The 24,474-nt window shown below is 33.8% G+C and overlaps 1 protein-coding gene across 1 annotated transcript; it reads left to right on the top strand.

Moving 5' to 3' along the window:
* The first annotated feature begins 880 nt into the window (after positions 1–880).
* Positions 881–21,969, top strand: LOC115695241 (COBRA-like protein 6). Its single transcript, XM_030622321.2, has 6 exons — positions 881–1,381; positions 1,490–1,569; positions 18,134–18,593; positions 20,742–20,895; positions 21,032–21,321; positions 21,562–21,969. The coding sequence occupies exons 1-6, from the start codon at positions 1,324–1,326 to the stop codon at positions 21,858–21,860; spliced, it is 1,341 nt and encodes a 446-aa protein (XP_030478181.1). The 5' UTR covers positions 881–1,323; the 3' UTR covers positions 21,861–21,969.
* The last annotated feature ends 2,505 nt before the right edge of the window (positions 21,970–24,474 follow it).

Raw genomic sequence — 24,474 nt, 5'->3', positions numbered from 1 at the left:
AGCTAGGCATGCGGTGGAGAAGGCCTCCTCTTCGATGTGGCGGGCGGCGGATGAGGCCTCTTCAGAAGGCAAGGTACCGTAGCGGTTGGAGAGGACAGAAGGGGCTGAAAGAAAAAGACGAGTGGGGAGGGGGTCGGAGTGCGGCTAGAGGAAGAAGACGAAGAAGAATAAGAAGAAAAAAGAAAAAAAGAAAAAAAAACAAATAAAATAAAATAAATTATAATTTTAAAATATTTTTATTTTATTTTAATTATTTTTAATTAAAATTATTATTTGGACCAATAAGGCTTCAACACGTGGCACTCTTGAATGAATTAACGGAGCAGTTAAATTTAGGACTAACGGACTTACAAAGGGTGCGACCTTGAGGACTATTGCCGCTATTTATCGAGCTTGGGGATTAATCTGTAACAACGTGAACTATTTGGGGACTTTTGCCGCAAATATCCCAAAAGAAAATTCCGCTAAAAATTTAATGCTTTTTTTTTTTATATATATATATATATATATATATATAGGAGAATATTCTTTCAAAAGCTAGACGTAATTGAATTAATGTTAGGTGATTAAAATTTATATAAAAAAAATTAATAAATAAATTCAAAAGGCTATATTTAATTTTTTTTAAAAAAAAAATAACTTTTTTTTTTCTTTTTCAGAAAATTAAATTAAATATTAAACTTTATTTTCAGAAAATCAAATATATTAAGAACAGAGATAAACAAGGAGCCTATTTTTATTTTTTTTTTTGTTAATAAGAGCTTCATTGAAAAATCAAAGGACTTACACCACCTGGACACTATGAAACTATAATAAAGATATGACACAATAATACATTAATTAGCTGAAGAATATTTCAAATAATATATAAAAGTAAATAAAATTAAGATATAAAAACAAATTCTGTCTAAAAAAAATACAAAAACAAAGCCAACTAATTCCCATAATGAAAGCCAAATGAGACGGATCTCACTGTACACTAATTCATGAATAAAATTATTACAATTTAAAAATATTTAATTAATGTTTAGCATCGTATATACCACATACCTTAGTTAACTGTATATAATTATTCTAATCTGATTTTTCCCTTATATTAACACTATATAACTACATTTCAAGTGAAAATCTAATTTTTCTCAGTCTCATTTTCCCAAATCTTGATCTCTCTTCTGGCTCTTTGTCACATTTACTTAAACAGAAACCAATAGTGCATATTTTTTCTTTTCTTTTCTTCCAAACAAGGTGAAAGAAAATCGTAGAAAGTTGGGTATATGTAACAAGTGAGATATATTATTTATTATAATTATTTATAAAAATCCAATGGGCGTGGCAGTAATCTTGATTTTCATCTTGTTCTCTCTCATCAGCTCACCTTCTTGTAAGTATATATAATTGTTTCTTACTATCATGATGAACTATACATTTGTTTATATTTGATCAATATATTAATACTTTAATTTATTTGCAAAATATGAATATATTACAGATGGGTATGATCCTCTAGATCCCTATGGTAACGTATCAATTACATGGGATTTTATTCTTCAAAATGGAAATACCTATGACGTGAGTTATAGTTATATAATTTTTATTTTATTTTTTGTTTTCCATGCATAAATATATAATACTTAAATATTTAATCATTTATTTACGGTTCTATTAAGGAAATTTATACAAAAATAAATAAATAAATAAAAATAATGCCACACCAAAATATGAGTTTTGTTTTAATATTTGTATGGTTTCTATTAGATAATCAATTAGTATTAACTTAGTTATTTTAAGAATATATCTAAATAGTATTGTTAACGGCTAATTCTCGCTAATAAAATAAAAGTGAGAAAATCAAAATTAAGATATCAAATTAAAGAGTAATATAACTTAAAAAGCTTGAAGATTAGAACAACAATGCAGCAAAAGAAGTCTTCGTATTACACTGATTTTTCAACTCCCACTTCAATGGAAGAGAAGGGTATTAATAATGAGACTCTACTGAACTTGTGTTACAAATTGATGATGGTCAGCACATGATACACCTCCTAACCCTCAGATGTTAGAGTTGTGATTGCAAAGGTGTAATTGTCGGGGTACTTGATGGTCCCAGCAGTTGGTTCTTGTGTACAATTACTTCGTCACTACTACTTGTTGGGTGCAGAGGTCAGGTGGGTACACAGCACGCTCATAAGGATATTTGTTGATCCTTTTAGTGCTCCTTGCTTCTTTACTGCTTGGTACCTAGTCCATCCCCTTCATGACATGAGACTTGTATTTTGTTATCTTATTGCATTGGAAAATAAAGGAAGAGAAGGGGATTCAAGCCTTCTTGGCACCAAAGATCTCCTTGGCGCCAAGGAGAGAGAAAATAGTAAAAATAAAAAAAGAAAAGGGAATAGGGTAGATGGCGCCAAGGAGAGGGAAAGAGAGAAGAGAAGAGAGGAAAGTAGTTGGTGGCGCCACAGGTCTATTTTATTAGGTTCTTTGGACGGTGATTGTTTATACAAATACAAAAATAATGACCTGTTACTCCTCTTTACTGTGTTCCTCTTGAAGAAGAGGAAGCTCAGTAGGAATATTTTGAAGTTAATAATGGAGTTATAGTAATGTGTTTTTCAAAGAATTAGTCTTCAAATTCCATGCGAAGAGCCAAAAGGAGGAAAAAAGAAGTCCCCTGCCTTGTGTGTCTTCAGGGGTATTTATAGGCCGATCCCTTTGTATGGACCACCTTGGATGGATCTTCATAGGAATGAACCCCCACCGTTAGATTGGTAGGTGGCATATTTTTCATGTGATCTTTACCGATGTTAGATTGTACTGGCTATACTAGTGGTGCTTTGGATGTGTGTCATTCCAGGGTTGTTCTTATTTGAATTACCCTTATTCCTAGCCGTTGGATTGTTTGGCACAGTACATAAGGACACGCGTGCTTTGCATGGTAGCATGGCGTGAGCGACAACCTCTGACATCATACATGTAACAGCCCCACCATTGGGTCCGTAGCCTGACATGCGTGGGATGAGTTTTCACGGGTCAAAGGCGTACCCCAAACTAGTGCATCTTAGTGGAAAGTCCCTATTCTTTGTAGGAGCAAAGGGTCCTATCTTCTAGAAGGAAGAGAGTCGCTAGCTCGTGGACATGTCTTTCGTGGCCTGTATTCGGGAAGACTTCTCCGTCGAAGGTCAATTTCACGAGGTTGGGGCCTTTATCCTCCTGGAGCGTGGAGCAAGGCCCTTAGGCGGCTTAATGATTCCTTTTCCTGATTAATTTCCACGTGTCATGCTTGTGAAAATGCAAATAACAGTGGAACTAAGGGGGTTAGAGGCGCCAAGAAGAGAGAAAAAGAAGAGAAGAGAGGAAAGTGGTTGGTGGCGCCAAGGGGGTTGGAGGCGTCGAGGAGAGAGAGAAAGAGAAGAGAATAGATGAAAGTGGTTGGTGGCACCACAGGAGTTGGAACCACCAATGAGAGAGAAAGAGAAGAGGAGAAAAGAAGAAAGTATGGTGGTGTCAAGGGGGTTGGAGGCGCCAAGGGGAGAGAAATAGAAGAGATGTTTGGTGCAATTTACTCTTCCCAAAGAGAGTGGTTGGCGCCATCTACTCTTCCCAAGGAGAGTGGTTGGCGCCATCTACTCTTCCCAAGGAGAGTGGTTGGCGCCATCTACTCCTTGGGCCATCTACTCTCCCCAAGGAGAGTGGTTACCTCTTGGGACCTATCTTAGTTGTCAAGATATTTTACCCCCGTATTATAATTAGATGACCCACACTTATTGCATCCCAAATTTTAGAGTTATTACTTTTAAGGCATTAATTTTCATTTGGACTAATAATTACAAAATTTACACTTTGCAAATATTGGGGGTCAACACTTGTCCCCTAGTCTACGAGAATTCTTTCATGTATCCTTGTAGACTAAGTTTGGTGAGCTTCGCTCCCATCGTTTGGTCCCATGGTTGCCTCTTTAGGCATTTTTACCTTGGGGTCTTTTATTAATGACCCTCTATGGGGTAGAGTTGGCTCTAGGAGCCATCTCGACCCTTTTTATGAGTTATTATTTTATTTGAGGGAATATTTTGTCACTTGAGCTTTCTCAACCTCTTCTCTCGTGTAACCTTTCCTAGAGGGAGTATTGACTCTTAGAGCAGTCTCAACCTCTTCTTAGTAACTCATTGGATGTATGGGAACTTTAGGCCCCTTGGGAAACGCTCAACCTTTTTTTTATCATGTGGTTGCTCCCTTACGAAACTTCTTTTCTGTTGAGAACTCTTTCATGATTTCTCTCTTAGTGAGTGGGTTTCTTTTTCGAGTTGTTTTACTTGTGAAATCCCTTTTGATCATATAAGGACTTATTAATCCTTCAGGCATTGGTGATCCTTTTTTTTTTTTAATTTTGAGCATTTGTGTGTACCTAATGGCTAAGGATGTATCAACCCTATGGGCTATTTGTAACGCCCTAAATAATTAGGCACGCTACCCAAAACACTTATGAAACCCTAATCCCCTAATCGGGATTACTAATCAAAATAGCGCAGAATTTAAACTTTTATATTAAACAGAATGAAAATAAACTTGTAATATATTTAAACTTTCAAAATAGTTGGGATCCCAAAAAAATATTTACAAACTTATTACAAGTCCTTTCTTTCTAGCCCGCCTAAGCGGCAAAACAGAATTCAAAAGTTCAACACTGATAGACCCATAACCCGCTTGGTCTGAAATGGCATGAACATGTACATTCTTCGCCCTGCTCCAGAAACTCATGGCTGATCGGCTAATGCCTTACCCTTTCCTGCACAGTAGAGCACCCGTGAGCCAAGCCCAGCAAGACAGTATAAATCATAACAATAATAATATGCTCATCGTACTATTTAATAGATACGCCATTCACATACGTCTGCATATCACAGACCTGATTATTATATCAACATGCCCATTTATGTCTACGTGGCGTAGACCTATGTGTTGCGCTCACACATCTATTTAAATCTACGTGACGTAGACCACGTGTTGCTCTCACACATCTAAATACATTAAGGCCTTATAAGTGGTTCATCTCGGTTATGAGTACCGAGTCCAACCTGATTATGCCTTGAGCGCATAATCCCTAAATCTCATTTCAATTAACATGGCATGGCATTTATACACATATATCACTAGGGTAATAACCCTAGGCTATTAGACCGTTCCTATTAGGGTAATAACCCTAATCCCGATTACTAAACATTCATGCATATCATTCTCAATATAAGCGCCACTGCGCATACTCTACGTGCTAATCACTGTCTTACCTGTTGTCCAGCAATAGAAGGAGATTCTGAATCCCCGGGTGCTCCTGATCAGGTGCCGGTAATTCTAGTCACACAAATCTGGGATAATTCACACTTAGGGTTAACCCATGACTTTCAACCCAATAAAATTCAAGCATGGAATTTACAATTCAGATAATCATACAGAGCTCGGAACGAGCTTTCCAACGATATAAAGAACTCCTAAATCGGAGTTCGGAATCAAAAGTTACGAACTTTCAAAAATCAACTCAAAACTGCCCAAAAACACGAGGGCGGGCCGCGGCATGCCCAGACCATGCCAAGAAACCTAGGAAAAATTCCCAGGTCCACTCAGAGGAGCGGGCCGCGCATGCTTAGAGCATGCTGCGACATCTGGGTGCAGAACCCAGAAAACCAGCAGCCCCTCTTCGAATTTTCAGCTTCCAAACAAAACTTTTCACTCCAATTTCTCAACCAAACAAGATTAAAATCATAAAAAGTTACCTCAATTCACAATAAAACAAGAGCAATTGGTCTTTCCTCCAAACTCAAGCCTCACACAAGCCAAAACCAAGCTTTTCTTCAACAATTCAAGCTTTGAAAATCAAGAGGTTTTGAGTGAAAGAGAGAGAGAGGGGTCGGGTGAGATGGGGAAAATAAAACCAGAATTTTTCACTTTGATAAACTTAACAAAATCCATTTTCCAAATATAGTAATTAGGGGTCAAATGACCAAAATGCCCTTAGGGCTTAAATATTCACATAAACCTTCACAAGGGTAAAATAGTCATTCAATACTCAATTAATTTCAAATAAATTTCAGATTATCATATATCAAATAAAAATGCCAAATAACCAATCCAATTTACATTTCGGGCCCGAACCCGGTTCGACCCGAAATTCTCGGTTGTGACTATACCGCGCCAACCTGTCAGAACACACCTGAAAAGACAACACATGCATACTATAGAATAATATAGTTCTATTAAGCACGTAATTAAATTAATTCATCAATTTACTCTTCTCGGGTCACAATTACTAAAATGCCCCTGGCTTACCAACGGGGTCTTAACATATTAAAACTCATATAATTTCACATATATTGAACTATATAATAATATAATTCCTCAATTATTCATAATTATATAATTAGAGTTTTGCTAATCTATTTCTTAATTCTGGGTATTACACTATTCATCCTCTTATTTGTTGGTATGGCTAAGGACATATCGGTCCCGTGGGCTAGTCATCCTCTAATTTGTTGGTATAGCTAAGGACTTACCGACCATGTGGGCTAATCATCCTCTTATTATTTTATAAATTTTGATCGAGAAGCGTCCTTTTTATTTTTAAGCATAGTACTACTTTTGCAAGCGTCTCTTCAAGACCCTTTTTGGCTAGCCGACTCAAGTTGTTCTAGGCTTATTTTTACGAGGTGGATTTGGTGCCCCCTCATTGTTATTCTCTTGGACTGCAAGGGTAGCTAATCTTTACATTCTTGAAGAGTTTTTTTTTTTTTTTTTTTTTTGTGGTGGGTAGTTGCTCATGTTGGCAAGTACTTGCACTTTTTATTGTTCCTTTACTTCGTTCACTTTGGAAATTTCAAATTCCAAGTAAAGCAAACAAGTTGAATGGATGGGTATAAAATGGTGAACGTCATATAAAAGATAAAATTCAACACTTCATTGATAAAATTAATTTCATAAGTACCGAGTACCCTTGCTATTATTGGAGGTCATCCTTAGATGCCTTCTTTAATTTAATGCAACACATTAAAAGAAAGTAGAATCCTTGTTGTTACATGAGACCAACTAGAGAGTCTTCTTTGGTCACTCAAGCTAAATAGGATAGTTCAACATCGCTAAATCTTCTTAGATACTTGATTTTTATGGGTGAAGGGGTGAAAGTGCCACTTAAGTACATTTTCTTATAAGCATCGAGGTGTATTGACTAACAGACCATATAAGGGTTTGATTTGTTTCCTGAGGAGTATTCACTCGTACCTTTCTTTAAGCATACATTTCCTTCTTCCACACGAATATACTTCTTTATTCTTCCATAGAAGTCATCTAGATCAATCAATTCTCTCTTCAACATCTTCTCGCATAGCCCACCTCCAGAGCATACTCTTGTAGTTATGGAGATCTTGAGTTCATCTACCTTTCCCACCTTGGTAGCTAAAACATTGAATGTAGATTCACAAACTTTCTTGTTGGCTTTGCCTCACATTGGTGATGCTTGTGATAAGCATGATATAGTTAAATGCTGCTTGATGTTGTTGGAATAACTCTTCTGAAAATTTCTCCTAAGATGCAATTTCCCCCGGTTCTAGCCTCTTGAACGATTTATACACAACCCCTTCTAGCGTGACCACGAAGCATTGACATCTAGCCTTGCTCGAAACTTTCTTCATCTTCATTAGCTCATTAAAAGCACCAAGGTGATACTTTGGATCGGTTGTACCATCATTTGGTGTCATCCGCGCCTCCTTAAAGTTTAATGGAAGTGGTTTAATTTGAATTCCCTTGAGAAAGGGGGATTTTTCATCAAACTCCTCATCATCATTCAAGTCTTTCTTCAAGGAAGTAGCTATCTATTGATGTAGGTCTTGTATCTCTGCTTCCAGCACCTTCATCCTTTTGCTCATCCTCTCTCGGGGATTGGCGGATAGAACTTTGGTCCTTTTTTATGTTTTACATAGGGCCTGCAAGAGGTACTCTTCTTGTCCCATCAGTGTGTGACTTGTCACCAAAGCTGAAAGGGTAAGGCCTTACATTTCTCTTGATTTGGGGAGGGGGGTGCCATAGGCGAGGTGCCCCTAGCATGAGACCTTTTGGGTGAAGTCTCTCCATAAGGTTATAAGGTTATTCCCACAGTGCGAACTCCTCGTGGTGGATAGGCTCAAGTTGTCTCACTTACCCATATGATTCTTGTCTTGCGATGGGCTCCTTTCCCGCTGAACTTTTAGGGGGCTATCAGTGGATATGCGGTTGAGACACCGTTCCCCCTATTGGTGGCTTTTTTATTAAAAGTGTGAGGCTTGAATTTTTCCTTTGAGTATGCAACTCAATACTTTTTGCATGCCAGCCACTGAAGTTTCTAGCCTTTGGTTCTTCCAGCGGAGGTCGTTTATCTCCTCTTCATAGTAGCGAGTTTGGGAGCTTAAGCTCATCGAGTACATTCACATCTCCTTTTTGGGTCCACGTCTTGAAGTGTGAAGGTCTTGTGTCACAGATGGTGGATGGTGTCACACCAGAGATGGCCTCCTTGGCGATTGAATACTTCCGTTGACGAGGTTAGACATTGATGTCATTATCAAGTCATATTGTGTTAGGTAGGGGTGTTCATTGGATCACATCCAATGGATTCGAACCCAACTGATCCAATCCAATTATTTATTGGATATTGAATTTTGTCATCCGATCCAATCCAATCTAATTAAGTCATCTGATTCGATCGATCCAATCTAATATATGTATTGGAATGGATCGGTTCCAATCGTTGGATGAATTGACTGGTTTTCTATTGGATTGGATTGGATCTATTGGATGGATCCAATCCATTTTAGCTACCATTTAAGTCGATTTCATTAAAAAGAAAAATATATGTATACAAATATAATTTAAAACCTAATAATTCAACATACATTTAGTCCAACCTAATTCTTATGATCTCATAATAAAATTGTCAAAAAAAAAAAAAAAACTTATTCAATACGTATTGACAATTTTATTGGCATTAGGAAGATGAAAATTAATATTTTAAATTTAAGTTTTTTTTCTTTAATCTCATGTGTTAAATGTATATTAAATTTTTAAATAAAATATATAAAATTATAAAAATATTTTAAAAATATATAAATATAATTAGATGACCATTAGATGGTAATTAGATCGGTTCGGTCGGTTATCAATTGGATTGGATGTCTCATCCAACAACCGATTTGATCCGATTAGATTTTTAAAATTTACATTTGATACAATCCAATTATGATTGGATATCCGAGGTCAGTTGGGATTGGATAAGTCGGTTGTAATTAGATTGGGTGACTTTCTGCACACCCGTTAGGGGCTCTTTTTGAGCATTGGCTTGGCAGTCCACACTTTGGTTATTTTTCCATTGGTCTTCTATGGAAATGGAAGGTACATGTTCTCTTATGATGGTGACCAGTGATTGTCATCTGAGTGAACTCCATTGTCTTGGGGATGTTGTAAATGTCTAGGCATGATGATTGATTAATACTAAGGGAAAACGTAGCTATGGAATTTTCTTTCCCACAAATGGTACCAAATTATTGACGAATGATTCTCGTGAACGAATTAAAGGTCGAAAATCCAAAATTAAGTTATCAAATCAAAGAGTAATATAACTTAAAATGCTTGAAGATTGAAGCTTAGAACAATAATAGAGTAAGAGAAGCCTTTGTATTTCTTAGGGAGAAGTATTACAGTGATTTTTCAACCCCCTCTTCAATGAAAGAGAATGGTATTTATAGTGAGGCTCTACTGACCTTGTGTTACGAATTGATTTTCGGGGTCCCTAAGGATGGCCAATACATGGTACACTTTCTAACCCTCGAATATCAGAGTTGTGGTTGCAAGGGTAGTTGTTGCAGAGGTGTGGTTGTCGGGGTACTTGATTGTCCCAGCGGTAGGTTCCCTTGTGTATGACTCTATCACTACTACTTGTTGGATGCATAGGTCAGGTGAGTACATGACACGCTCAAAATGACATTTGTTTTACCTTTTAATGCTCCTTGCTTCATTACTGCTTGGTACCTAGTCCATCCCCTTCAAGACACGAGACTTATGTTTTGTTGTCCTATTGAATGAGAAAAAAAGAAAAGAAAAGAAGGGGATTCAAGTCTTCTTGGAGCCAAGACCTCTTTGGTGCTAAGGAGAGAGAAAATAGTAAAGATAGAAAAAGAAAAAGGAAGATGGTAGATGGCGCCAAGGAGAGGAAAGAGAGAAGAGAAGAGAGGAAATGGTTGGTGGCGCCAAGGGGGTTGGAGGTGTCAAGGAGAGAGAAAGAGAAGATAAGAAAAGAGAGGAAAGTGGTTGGCAACGCCAAGGGGGTCGAAGGCGCTAAAGATTGAGAAAGAGAAGAGAAGAGAGGAAAGTAGTTGGCGGGGTCAAGGGGGTTGGAGCACCAAGGAGTGAGAAAGAAAAAAGAAGAGAGGAAAGTGGTTGGTGCCATATACTCCTTGGGTCATCTACTCTGAGAATTGTTACCTCTTAGGACTCACCTTGATTGTCACGTTATTTTACCTCTTATTATAATTATAACTTCGACATTTATTGCATCCCAAATGTTAGAGTTAATACTTTTCAAGTATTAATTCTTATTCGGACTTAGGATTCTAAAATTTACACTTGGTAAATTTTGGAGGTCAACAATAACATACTACTATTATCAGTGTGTTTACTTCACTATTTTTTATATATATAATAATAATAAATTGATATGATAAAAACCAATATTATCAATTTCTGAAGAAAAAAATATTAAATATGGAAAAAAGTTTCCATAAAATGTAAAACTTTAGAAAAGGCAACACACAAAGTTAAAAATCTCATTTTTATCAAACTTAAAGAAAGAGGAAAAAAAAAAGTTTGTTGTAATTTCCTATAATCAATGAAGGTTAGTAACAACACATTAAGTCAAGCACAAAAGTAATTTCAATTTTTAATTTATAGTAGAAGTGAGCATCTAATCCAATTCAATATTTTTTTTTCTCATCCGATCCAATCCAATTAGACATCAAATTCTAATCTAATCCGATCCAATTATACTAATTGGATTGGATCGATTTTTTAATATTAACTTAAAAATATGAAGATAAATACGTTAAATATAAATATCACCATTAATTTTTAAGTTTAATACTCCATAAAAATATAATTGTTGCAAGCGTAATGTAACTAAACATTTGAAATAATTAAAACAATAATATTTTCAAGTAATAAAATATAACAAAACATCATGAAAATAAATATATAGAACAACCAAGTGTTACAAATTTTACAAAAAAATTCACTAAAAATATAATTAATATATTTTTTTTTTATTTTTATTAGTTTTTATTATATAAATCAATATAAATAGTTTTTTAATATATATAAATGTAATTGGATTGGATCAGTTTTTTAATTAGATTTTGAGATTGACACCTAATAACTGATCCAATCCAATTAGAATCTAACTTTTAGCATCCAATCCAATCCAATTATAGCTGGATATCTAATTTTTTGTAATTTGATTGGATTGGATCGGTTCGGTTTAATTGGATTGGATTGGATGTTGCCCACCCCTTTTATAGTTTGTGGGACTAATCCCCTATATTATATAGGATGATACTTATTTCATTACATATATAGATTCTATTGAGGAAATTACATTGTATACCTACTTTACTTTATATGTTTTAATTTTTAGCTTTATTTTTATATTTTTAAAATTAGACCCACTTTTATAGATGATGTCCTAATTATACCCCTTAAGTTAATGTAAATTATGTTCTAGACTTAAGTAGATGGTGAGGGTATATTGGGTAGCTTACTCACAAAAGTAGGTATATTTTAATAAAATATAATATGAAGGTATTTTTGATTAATAGATACACAAAAAAGATATTTCTCAACTTATTCCATTCTTATAAGACATAAATTAATAACAGACCCCGACTCTCGCTGGTGAGAGAACTTATACAAAATATGTTAGTTTTCAATTTTTTATTATATATGAGAATATACTTATTTAGTATCATGATTTTTTTCAAAAAACACATTTAGTATCTTGTATTTTCAATAATACTTATTTGATACTTTATATTTTGAAATTGTACATATTTGGTATCCTAAAGTAAAATATAATAATATAATTTTATTAATTTGATCAAACAGTTTTTAGTTATATGTAATCAAATAATTAAATTTGAATTCAAAATTATAAAATTGAAGACAGTTTTATAGTATTGATAAAATTTTATCAAAAATTTTTGAGTTTATGGTACCAAATATGTATGATTTTAAAACACAAAATATCACATAAGTATTATTAAAATATAAGGTGCAAACCTGTATTTAGATGAAATATAAGGTATCAAATATGTATACACCCTTTTTTTTTTATATATATAAAGTTGATAATTTCGGATATTTGAGTATATAAAACAAATGGTATTTTTCTTAATTTTAGGGCTCTTTGTGTAGGGTCGGGTCTGATTTGTAAGATTATGAGTAATGCTATAATTTGAGTATTTTCTCTTGAAAATTAAACATATCATTAAAAGCTACATAGGTTAAGGCGTGAGGTGCGATTTTCTCTCCCAATGAAGAAGAAAAGGTCGAACCAGAAGCCAGCAAGATTAGGTTCAATCGATCGACTTCCAGCTCGATTTCACGATGCGCAAGAAGCTGTGATGACTGAAGATTCATCAGCTGAGTTTATGGATGCTATGGATGGGAATTTTCTCCTGTTACAGGAAGAAGAAGATGCTCGAGTTCCTGCACAGGGATCTCTCCAGGTACCTGCGACTGGTGGTTCTGGTCGGAAACTACAATCTGCAAGGGGTTCTCATCAGCCACCTACGAATGGAGTTTCTGGTTTGAACCTGCAAGAAGAGGCATCGAATCTCTGGGCAAAGCTAGCGCCGAAGGCCAATTATGTGGTTGCTAAGCTTCACTTCACTCCTCCGGCAAAACATGAGGGCAAGGTAATTGCTAAGCTTGACCTAACTGAAATTGAATATGAATCTGAGTACTAGAAAACAGCAATGCTATGTGTTGTTATGGGTGCTAATCCACCCATAAAAGTTTTTGAGGGTTTTGCTAGAAGAGTTTGGGGAGATTTAGGGATTGAAAAAATTGCCAGAATGAATAATGGTGTAACATTAGTGAAATTCAAGGATGAAGCCACCAGAGATTATGTCCTTGAGGCAGGGGTAGTGCACTTCGATAATAAACCTGTTATCATGCGACCTTGGACTCCTGAGGTTAATTCTATGAAATTGATCAATTTTGTGCCTATTTGGGTGAAGTTTCCTGGTTTGGGTCTTCAATATTGGGGCACCAACAGTCTTAGTGCTCTTGTTAGCACTATTGGTACTCCTATAATGGTAGACAACATAACCAAAGAAAGATCCCAGGTGAAGTTTGCACGAGTTCTAGTGGAGATGGAGATTAAAGATGAAGTTCCTGCAGCTATAGAATTTGAAAATGAATGGGGAGTTCTTGATACTGTCCCTGTTGAGTATGAATGGTTACCCACAAAATGCTCCAAGTGTGGTGGGTTTGGTCACAGGGCTGATGTTTGTCGATCAAACAAAGGACATTCTAGGATGTCCCAAATCCACTATACAAGTTGAGGAAAAAGATAATAAGACCCTAGAAGGATTAAGGGACCAAGAGGCATTACCAGTACTTGAGAAGAGCCCCAGTATATTGGTAGAAAATGATGTCATTAATGAAGTGGGGAATTGTTTGCACTAACAGATTGACCAAGGAGGAGAAAAGGATGTTTTGAATAGGTCTGCTAAGTTAATTAAGCAACCAGAGGAGAGTCAATTAGAAGATTGTATTGTGGAGAATTGGGAACTTCCAAAAAGGAAAAGTAACCGTATTCAGAAAAGAATGGCAAGGAAGCAGGGAAATATGTTTAGTGCTTTGCAAGACAGCACTGATCCTCTTATTGTTCATGGATAGATGCAACATTTTATGCTGGAACATTAGGGGATTCAACAGGCAAAAGAAGTAAGAGAAAGTAAGGGAAATTCTTAACATTAATAAGGTGGGAATTGGAGCAATTTTGGAGACTAAAGTTAGAGGCAATAAAATTAAGGACATTATGGATACTTCCTTGTATGGATGGGACCATTACACTAGCCCCATAATAGAAGGAAGAATTCTAATTTTCTGGTTAAATAAATTTGTCAATGTTGAGATATTGGCAGAGTCCAACCAATTTGTGCATTGCCAAATAAGGATGACAGGACTAGATGAGTCTTTTTGTCTCTCGTTTGTGTATGGTAGTAACTCAATAACCGAAAGGGTCCTATTATGGCAAAGATTGGCTAACTTATACATGCCGGTCAAGCCTTGGATTTTTTGTGGTGATTTCAACTCGGTCTTTAACTACAGTGATAGAACTGGTGGGAAATCGGTTAGTGCTGGGGAATTAAAAGATGCAAACCAATGGTTGGCTCTTGGGTTAGCTGATGAAATGAAGAGAAGTGGTTCTCAATTCACATGGACTAATAATCAAGAGAAGGGAGAGAGAATCTACTCGCAGATTGATTGGGTCTTTAAAAATGAGGAATGGCTAGATCTCCATCCTAACACGGAAGCTTTTTTTTCAGTGGGAGGTTGTCTCGGATCATTGTTTCTGTGTGATTAAGCAGTTAAATTTGAGGAAGTTGGGATATATGCCATTTAAATTTTTTAACATGTGGTGCCACCATAGTGAATTTAAAGAGAAGGTTCTTGAATCTTGGAGGAAAGAAGCTAATGGAGGAAACTTGGCAACCTTAAGTTACAAGTTAAGAAGGTTACAACCGGTGTTGAGAAAGTTTAACTCTTCCCATTTTCGGAATGTCAAGATGGATTTTGAGTTGGCTCAGGAAGAATACAACAAGGCTCACCTTGCTCTTCAACGTGATCCTCATTCTCTCATTTTACAGATGGAACTAAACCAAGCTAGAGAGAAGAAGCTGAAATGCAGGAACCTTTATGGCAGCCTACTTAAACAAAAGAGCAAGGTTGACTGGATCAAGTTTGGGGACGAGAACACTGCTTACTTCCATGCGTGCATTAAGAATAGAAGAGATACTAACAGGATTGCTTCTTTTGTTAATGAGCAGGGACAAGTAGTTAAGGATTACTCAAAAGTTGTTCACCACTTTTTGTCTCATTTCAAGAGCTTCATGGGCAGCTCAAGTTCTGCAACAGAAACCATTCTTCCCCAATGCATTGAAGAAGGCAAGCAGCTATCCTTGGATCAGCAGGTAAAACTTATTCGTCCTTTCTCAATACAGGATATTAAGAATGTGCTTTTCTCAATTCCTGATATAAAAAGTCCTGGTCCGGATGGTTTTGGATCGAGATTTTTTAAAAGTATGTGGAAGGATCTTGGACAGGATTTCTCTACAGCCATTTTGAGTTTCTTTCAGGAGGGGGCCTTACCAAAACAATTGAATGAAACTCTTCTGATGCTAATTCCTAAAGTAGAGAATCCTTCCAAAGCTATAGACTACCGTCCGATTGCCTGTTGTAATACAATATATAAATGTATCTCGAAGTTGATTTGTAACAGAATTTCAGAGGTTCTTCCTTGGCTAGTTAGTGACAACCAGGGAGCATTTATCAAAGATCGCTCCCTAGCGCACAATGTCTTGATCCTCCAAGATTTAATCAAAGGGTACCACAGTAAACAACTCTCTCCTCGCTGTCTAATGAAAATAGACTTGAGCAAGGCCTATGATACAATTGACTGGAAATTTTTGGAAAGCCTTTTAAAAGCCTACAGGTTCCCAAGATTATTTGTGGAGTGGATAATGGTTTGTGTTCGGAGCTCATGCTATTTACTGGTAATGAATGGAAGAATACAAGGACAGTTTGAGGGTGCTAAAGGCTTACGACAAGGGGATCCTATGTCACCCCTTCTCTTTGTGCTAGTCATGGACTACCTTACTCGAACACTTAAATGGAAAGCCATGGACAAAGCCTTCTCTTATCACCCAATGTGCAAGAAGCTAAAGCTCTCCAGTCTATGTTTTGCTGATGATCTAATCCTATTTTGTAAGGGGAATAGGGACTAGGTCAAATGTATTTTGGAGGCTCTTACTCATTTTAGCTCATGCTCGGGTCTCAAAGCTAATATAGAGAAGTCTAACATCTACTTTGCAGGTATACCTGAGGATACGGTAACCTTCATTCAGCAGGAGGTTTCTTTCAAGACTGGTACATTTCCTTTGAAATATCTAGGGGTATCTCTGAGGCCAACCAAATGGAAGTATGAGGATTGTGATATCATCTTAAAGAAACTAAAGCTGAAATTACATTCTTGGGCAAGCCGCCACCTATCCTTTGCAGGTAGAGCTCTTCTAATAAGCACTGTCTTAATTGAAATCAGAAGTTATTGGATGAGCATATTTCAATTACCTCAAAAAATAGCTAAAGAGATTGACCGATTGTGTAGAAACTTTCTTTGGGGGGAAAAGGATAATCGGAGCAGGCTTCATATGGCCTCTTGGAACTTGGTATGTCTACCGAGAGAACTTGGAGGTTTAGGATTTCGAGAAGGTCCTAAATGGAGCAAAGCGGCTTTGGCAAAGTATCTATGGGCTATCACTACAATGAAAGATGTACTTTGGGTAAAATGGGTGAACAACATGTACATAAAAGATCAAGAGATGTGGTCTCTTGAGCTGAAAGCGGATGTGAGTTGGTATTGGAGGAAAATTCTGAGATTAAGAGATTCATTCACTCGTGAAGCTATCATGAAAGCTGAAACTAATGGCAACTTTTCGATTAGGCAAGCTTATGACTATCTCATTTCGAAGGAGACAAGTTTTGATAGTAAGAAAGCAGTTTGGTGCAAGCTCTCGACACCAAAATATCGTTTTATAATGTGGCAAATGGTACACTCTAACCTTCTCACCAGGGACAATCTTGTTAAGAAACATGTTCCCATTGATAGTGCCTACTGTCCGGTTTGTGAATGGGATCTAGAGTCTCATGAACACTTATTCTTTGAATGTCCCTTCTCTTGGAGAGTGATGCAAAATATTAAGAAGTGGTTGGGGGATTGGCTTTGGCCAAATTCTTTTCAATTGCTTCTTGAGTGGATCCAAGGAAAAAGACCGAGGAGTTTATTAATGGAAATCTACTATTCTACACTAGCTAGTGCCATATATGGAATATGGCTCAATCGGAACTTGTGTGTGTTTGAAGGAAAATGTATAGCCCCATTGCATATAGATAGAAGCATTAAAGAGAATCTCAAAACTAAATTGTCTCTTATTCAAGATAGGAAGCTTTCTAGTTTTGAGAGGATTGTCCTTAGAAATGCTAAAAGTTTGTAAGTTTTGATGTAAATTTGTGGGTGTAGTCCCTATTTGGTTGTAAATGGCTTGTTTGATTAATAGAAAGATTATTATTCTTGATCAAAAAAGAAAAATTTAAACATTTTGTGAGCTTTTATATAATTTATGCAAATTATGAGTTTTTTATCAAAAGAAATTATTCTAAGGGAATTTTTTTTTAAGAAATTAAAAAATATGGAAAAAAAAAACAGTAGAACATGGATTACCCTAAACTATTTTTCCACATTTCTTAATTTCCTTTCCCCATAAAATAATTTTTGGGATTATTTCACAATACACAAAAACAACAAAAAAAAATTACAAAAATACGATTTCAGGAAATTTTAAATATTATTACGATTTTTTTTAATTTTATTTACAGAAAATACGGTCTTTTTATGTTTAACTCTTTTTAATTTGTTATTGATTTTTTGTTATCTGTATGTTATTTTTTGATATTATTTTAATGTTATTTAGATGTTATTTTCATGTTATTGTGTTGTTTGTATGGAAACCTTAAAAATGTAAAAAAAAAAAAAAAAAAAAAAAAAATAGACGTAAAGATGTAATCTTCTTAGAAAAAGTGGTGCCCTATGTAATTATCCTATAATTTTTTTCCAAAAAAGCCATATTTTGTAAATTTTGCTAAAAAAAATATAATAATGAAAATTCTCCATATTAATTTTCAAGATGAACACTGGTCATCCGTGAAAAATGTTTATTATATTATATTATGATATTATGTTTTGGCAACGTGAAAATAATGATGTTTAAGAATCTGTTTCTTATATCAGATAACAGTATCAATAAGAAACAACCAATTATACCGGCACGTGGAGAGTCCGGGCTGGCGAGTTGGTTGGGAATGGAAAGGTGATGAGGTAATATGGAACATGTGGGGAGCTGAAGCAAGAGAACAAGGGAATTGTGCAAAGTTGAGAGGTGAAGAACAGCTTCCTCATTGTTGTGAGAAAAAGCCAGAAATTGTGGATCTCATGCCCGGAACACCTTACAATCTCCAAGTTTCCAACTGTTGTAGAGGAGGATTTTTGGGTTCACTCATTCAAGATCCCACAAACCATTTATCTACTTTTAGAATGATTGTTGGAGATACTAGTACTAATAATAATGGCACAATAAATATGCCCCAAAACTTCACTCTTGGTCTCCCTGGCTACACTTGTGGAAATCCTTTTCAAGTCTCTCCAACTAGGTTTTCCCAAGATGGTGGTCGACGATATACACAAGCTCTTGGTACGTTACCTACCTATATTTATATGTAATATCTCTATTGCATAGTATTATAATAACTAGTGATGTACATACATATATATACATTTTATTTTATTTACCAAGATGTTAATTTTAATATCAAAAAGTTATTTTACATACAATTCTTATAATTCTTATAATTTATATACTGCCTGTGACTTTTGTAATATTACTTTTGAAAGTAACTTCCTTTCTGTTTTTTTTTTCTTTGGAAGGAAAAAAAGTAACTTTCTTTCAAAAAATATATAATATATCACTGTAATAAAAAATAATAATATACATATATAGAAATTTAAGTGACTATTTCACAAATACACAAAAATTACAAAAATACGGTTGTACGAAATTTAAATATTTTTTACAATTTTTATGATTTTATTTACAAAAAATACAATTTTTTAATGTATTTTTATGTTATACTTTCGTTAATTTGTTGTTTTATTTTTTATTGTTATTTTTCTGTTACTTTTATATGATTTTTTTTTGTTGTTTTCATATTATTTTTAGGATAAATACTATTTTGGACCTTGTGTTTTGTAAAAATTACTAATTGGACCCTCTGTTTTGTTAAATGACAAAATAAACCCTGTATTTTCTAAAATTGTACAAATAAGATCCCCTGAATTAACTTTTTATTAAAATAAAATTTAATAATAGTTTGATCTAGAGATGTTATGATAAAATTAGTTAAATTTTTTATATCTGTTCGTATTAGAAATAGTCTTAAAGTTAGTTATATTAAAAAATAAAATTGGTGAAAATTGAGCTAATGGTCCTATTTTTACCATTTTGCAAAATATAGGGTCCATTATGTTATTTAACAAAACAGAGGGTCCAATTAATAAATTTGACAAAACACAAGGTCCAAAATGATATTTACCCTTATTTTTATAGAATACCAAAAAAAAAAATTATGTAGACATATTAGTTAAATCCTTGTCTATTTTTTGTGTTATTTGAAATTTCTAATTTTTATTTATAATATATTTTTATTAATGTGAAAAATAATTAACATGATAAAATTATATATTTGCTAAATTTTGAATATTCATATTATATATTTGAAAATATATTTTATTTTTAATAAGTAGAAAAATAAATTGATATGGAAAATTAAAAATATATATTTTAATAAGTTTATTTCCATGAGTGTCCTTAATCTGTGTTGCTCATAGATTAGTTGCGCATGCTCTTTGGATGGATAAACAGCTTGTTTGGCTAGATATGAATATTCTTATTTTCGTTGGATTTTTAGTTTTATACTGATTATCATACCATGTTTAGTATTTATTTAATGAACATGTTTAGTATTCATACTTAGCCTGTATGACGTTATTCTTTTTTTAATGAATTTATTCATTGAAAAAAATAAATATATTTGTAACTGAAAATATTTTAATAGTTTAATAATACAATTTTATCATGCAACATTCACATATGAAATTTTAAATTAAATATATATGACTTTGATATTATTTTGTATTAAATTGCTAATTATAATATATAGTGTTGGACATCTTATGTCAAACACTACAAAAATTATTTAATAACAATATTTTTAGTAACAATATAGATCTTGCTTATGGGAAATTTATATTTCTGATTTTTTTTTGCAAAGTTTACAAAAATATGGTATTTTTCAAACAAAAAATATTTTACAGGAAAATACAAAATATGTATTGAAATTATTTTACTTGTTTATCCCATTTTTGTTTTAATTTTTCTCATAAAATAACAATATAAGATTTTCTTTTTTAACATTTACTTATAACAAAAAGTTAATTGTGATTAAAAAGTCATAATTAATCACAAATTGTCACTAATTTTGATGATAATTAATTGTCACTGATATTATTGATAATTCCCCGTGACTGAAAATAGATTTAGATACGATAAATTACGATTTTTATGTATAATACATTTAGTGACAAACATTTTTACAAATGATCTATGATTTTTTCAGTAAGAATATTTTTCATTTAAATTGTGATATTTAAATAAGATTTGAAATAGCAGTGCTCCTCACTTACATACACTGAGAAAAAAGGAAAAAGAACAAGAACAACTTAAGACTCTAATTAATGACAAAAATCATATTTTAGTTATATATGGATGTGTTTGTTTTTACAGAGACATGGAAATTGAACTGTATGTACTCTCAGTTTCGAGCATCAACAGTCCCAAACTGTTGTGTTTCTTTATCTGCTTTTTACAATGACACCATTGTCCCTTGCCCAAAATGCAGCTGCAACTGCCAAGGATTGCCTGGAGCAAAATGTCTCACGTAATAACAATAATCATAATGATTATTTTATTTTCTCTTCAATTTTCCAACCAAAATTTATATATATACATTTTAGGAAATCAATCACATTATTGATTTATAAGAATAACTAACTTCTTTGGTGACTATTTTGTAGGCCTGAGAATGAAATATTGCAACTTCCAGTAGAGTACTCATCACGTGAGACGAAAGAGGATAAAAGGTCAAGTTTAGTGAGGTGCTCAGAGCACATGTGCCCCATTAGGGTTCATTGGCACGTGAAACAAAGTTACAGAGAATATTGGCGTGTGAAAATCACTATTACTAATATGAATTTTGCTAAGAACTATTCTCACTGGAACTTGTTGGTTCTTCACCCAAATTTGCAAAGTCTCACTCAAGTGTTCAGCTTCAACTATCGTTCACTCAATCAGTATGGAAACATAAGTAAGTGATGAAGTGACGTAACAGGTTTTTTAACCAATGATTTTTTCACTAATCACATTTATCATATATAATTTTTCACTGTTGACAAACCATATACACTTATTTTTCAGTGTATTCTGTACAGGTACTAATTAAATTATTGTGATGATTAACTATTTGAATTAATGTTGAAATTATTAACTAATCATTAAGTGAAGTATGGTATAAATTTTGATATATGTGGATGTGTAATTATTGTAGATGATAGTGGAATATTTTGGGGGATTGAGTACTACAACGACATGTTGGTGAAATCAGGCAAGAGTGGGAATGTACAAAGTGAGATGTTACTACACAAAGACACTCCAATTTTTAGCTTCAAACAAGGATGGGCTTTTCCTAGAATGATTTCCTTTAATGGTGATCACTGTGTCATGCCATCTCCTGATCACTACCCAACACTCCCAAACATTGCCCAAACATCTTTCATAACCCCAAAACCTTCATCATTATTTTCTCTATTTCTTTTCTCAATCTCAATACTAATCAAATTTATATAACTATATATTCCTACTCTTCTCCATCTTCTTGTTAAATAATCATTTTATTATTTGTTTCACAACAAATGTTTGTAAATTTTGTTTAATTTCAAATCATGATCATTCATGCTAACTATAATTAGGATTATGTAGGGTGTGTGTTTTGTAATTTTATATGATCAGTTTAAAGATGGAAATTAGCTGTCTAGGTTATGACTAATGGAGTTAAAAGAGCTTTGATCGAGTAATATGTTTTTCTTGTTAAATTAATTAAGTTATTAAAGTTGAAATAACAATTGATAATTGATAAGCTCAAATGATGCTGATATATGCCTTTCATTATATAGAGAAATTGATACAAAGTAAAAATATCTAAAAGCATTGTAACAGGGATATAATACATGGACTGCCTATAACAAATTCTAACTATTAGACACTAAAAAATATTATATATACTGATATAATTTTTTAGTCACAACAGAAAGTTACTTATAACCAAAATAAAGTATTTATATACAAGATATCACTAATTTAATTTTAGTCACAACAAATTTAATTTTAGTCACAACAAATTTAATTTTTATAACTAATACTTTTAGCTACGAATTTTTTAATCACAACATAAGAATTATTATTTATAAATCACAATTTTTTATACTTTTAATCACAGATTTTATTGTGACTAAAAGTAAAATATTTGTAGTGTGAGGGTATTCGCATGATATTAAAATCAAGGTAAGATGATTACAGAATGATGACTATGACAATGTAGCGGCCCGCAAGACCACAAAATACAAGGCAAAATAAAAACTAATTTGACCCTTAATAACAAAAAAAACTAATCAATTCTTAACACCTCTTCTCAAACTTAATGGGGAGGACACCATACCAAGCTTTGTCAACTAACAATTGAAAATGTGTTGTGGAAAGACTCTTGGTCAGGCATTTAGCTATTGGGTCTGAAGATGGTACATAATGAATGTCAAGTTTCTTGACTAGCACCTTATTACGAACAAAATGAACATCCAACTCGATGTATTTGGTATGAGCATGGTAAAGTAGATTCGAAGCAAGCGCAGCGACTCCCATATTTTCACACCGCATAATTAGAGTAGCTGGTAGACTAAAACCAAATTCATTGAGCATGGCTTGTATCCAGGAGAATTTAGATGTCACCTAAGCTAGTGCACAGTATTTTAATTATGTGCTTGACCGAGAGACAACAAATTACTTTTTCGAGGACCATGAAACAAGTGTATCACCAAAATATACACAATATCCAGCAACAGGCACTTATCATCATGGAAACACGCTCAATTCATATCAGAGAAACCTTTCAAAGTGAGTCTTTCACATGGTTTAACATGTAGCCCTAGATGGGGTGTACTTTTCACATAACAAAAGTGTTGGAATTATTTTACTAAGATTTAGAATTACTAACAAGTATGTTTTTAACATCCTAAACATGGACTTCTAAAACGATATGAAATAAACACATATAAAGTTTCAGGAACCTTACAGTGGTTGCAGCAGAATTTAATGTCTCCTTCCACTCAGATCTCTAACCCTTGTATCCTTTCTGTAGTAGAGTATCATCAAGATCTGAGTCCGAATCTCCTTCTCTTGAAATTTGATTCTTCACAGCCTTACACACTATGATTGAGTACCATTTGATGTGTGTGGGCACTCACTCTTTTCACTATAGGGCTTCGGTTTTGAAGAGAGAAAGAGAGGGAGAAGGTTTCGAATAGAGAGAGTGAAGGTGGCTCAAATTTTTTACTGAAGGAAAGAGTTTTCATCATCTTTTCCTTTGAGGCCATCACTACCTATTTATAGGAAACCACTTAGGGTTAGGTTAAATTTATTTAGCATTAAAATAATAAAAAAAATAAAATGGTAAATTTCTTCCCAAGTGGCCGGCCATGGATACTGGGCCCCACTTTGCAATTTTGCCATTTTTCTAATTTTTTATCTTATTTTCTCAAAAATGCCATTTTTCCAATTTAACCACTTAAATGCCAAATCTAATTATTTAATAATTAAAATTAATTATTAAATAAAATTCCCATTTAACATATTTATTAATTAGACTTAATAAAGTCTTTTAATTAACAAATAAACCCTAAAATCTCTTTTCTTCATAATTAAGCCCTAGCTTAGTGAAAAATCATAAACTAGACATAGTCTAATTTTAGAATTATAATTGATTAATTAAAATCAATTAACTGAGTCTTACAAGTAGTATTTTCTCAACTAGTATGGGGACCATGGGCCTATATATCCGAGCATCCAATAAGCAGATCTAGAATTTACCAATTAAATTCACTAACTTATTAATTCCTCATTGCATCCACCATAGAACTTGGAATTGCACTCTCAGTTATATAGAACGCTCGATATGTTCCACGATATAGATACGCTATTAGTTATCCATTGTTATAATCCCAATAATCAATGATCCTCTATAGATGATTTACATTGTATAGGGATTAATTTACCGTTACACCCTTTAATGAATTTTATCCTTAAAATACTTAACTACCTATAAATAATATTTTAGTGAACTAACATAATCACTGAAATGAGTACTCAACCATTTATCTTTGTTTAGCCAAGCTCGAAGGAAATCATCATT

This window comes from Cannabis sativa, chromosome 6 (assembly GCF_029168945.1).
Source record: "Cannabis sativa cultivar Pink pepper isolate KNU-18-1 chromosome 6, ASM2916894v1, whole genome shotgun sequence".
NCBI classification, from domain to species: domain Eukaryota; kingdom Viridiplantae; phylum Streptophyta; class Magnoliopsida; order Rosales; family Cannabaceae; genus Cannabis; species Cannabis sativa.
The sequence above is the reverse complement of the archived record's forward strand: the minus strand, read 5'-3'. Positions and strand labels throughout refer to the sequence as shown.

Excerpts from the sequence above, each read along its gene's own strand:
- LOC115695241 (XM_030622321.2), top strand. The coding sequence starts at position 1,324 with ATGGGCGTGGCAGTAATCTTGATTTTCATCTTGTTCTCTCTCATCAGC. Across the intron at positions 1,570-18,133 it reads AAAATGGAAATACCTATGAC|ATAACAGTATCAATAAGAAA; the intron begins GTGAGTTATAGT and ends TTCTTATATCAG. Across the intron at positions 20,896-21,031 it reads CCTGGAGCAAAATGTCTCAC|GCCTGAGAATGAAATATTGC; the intron begins GTAATAACAATA and ends ACTATTTTGTAG.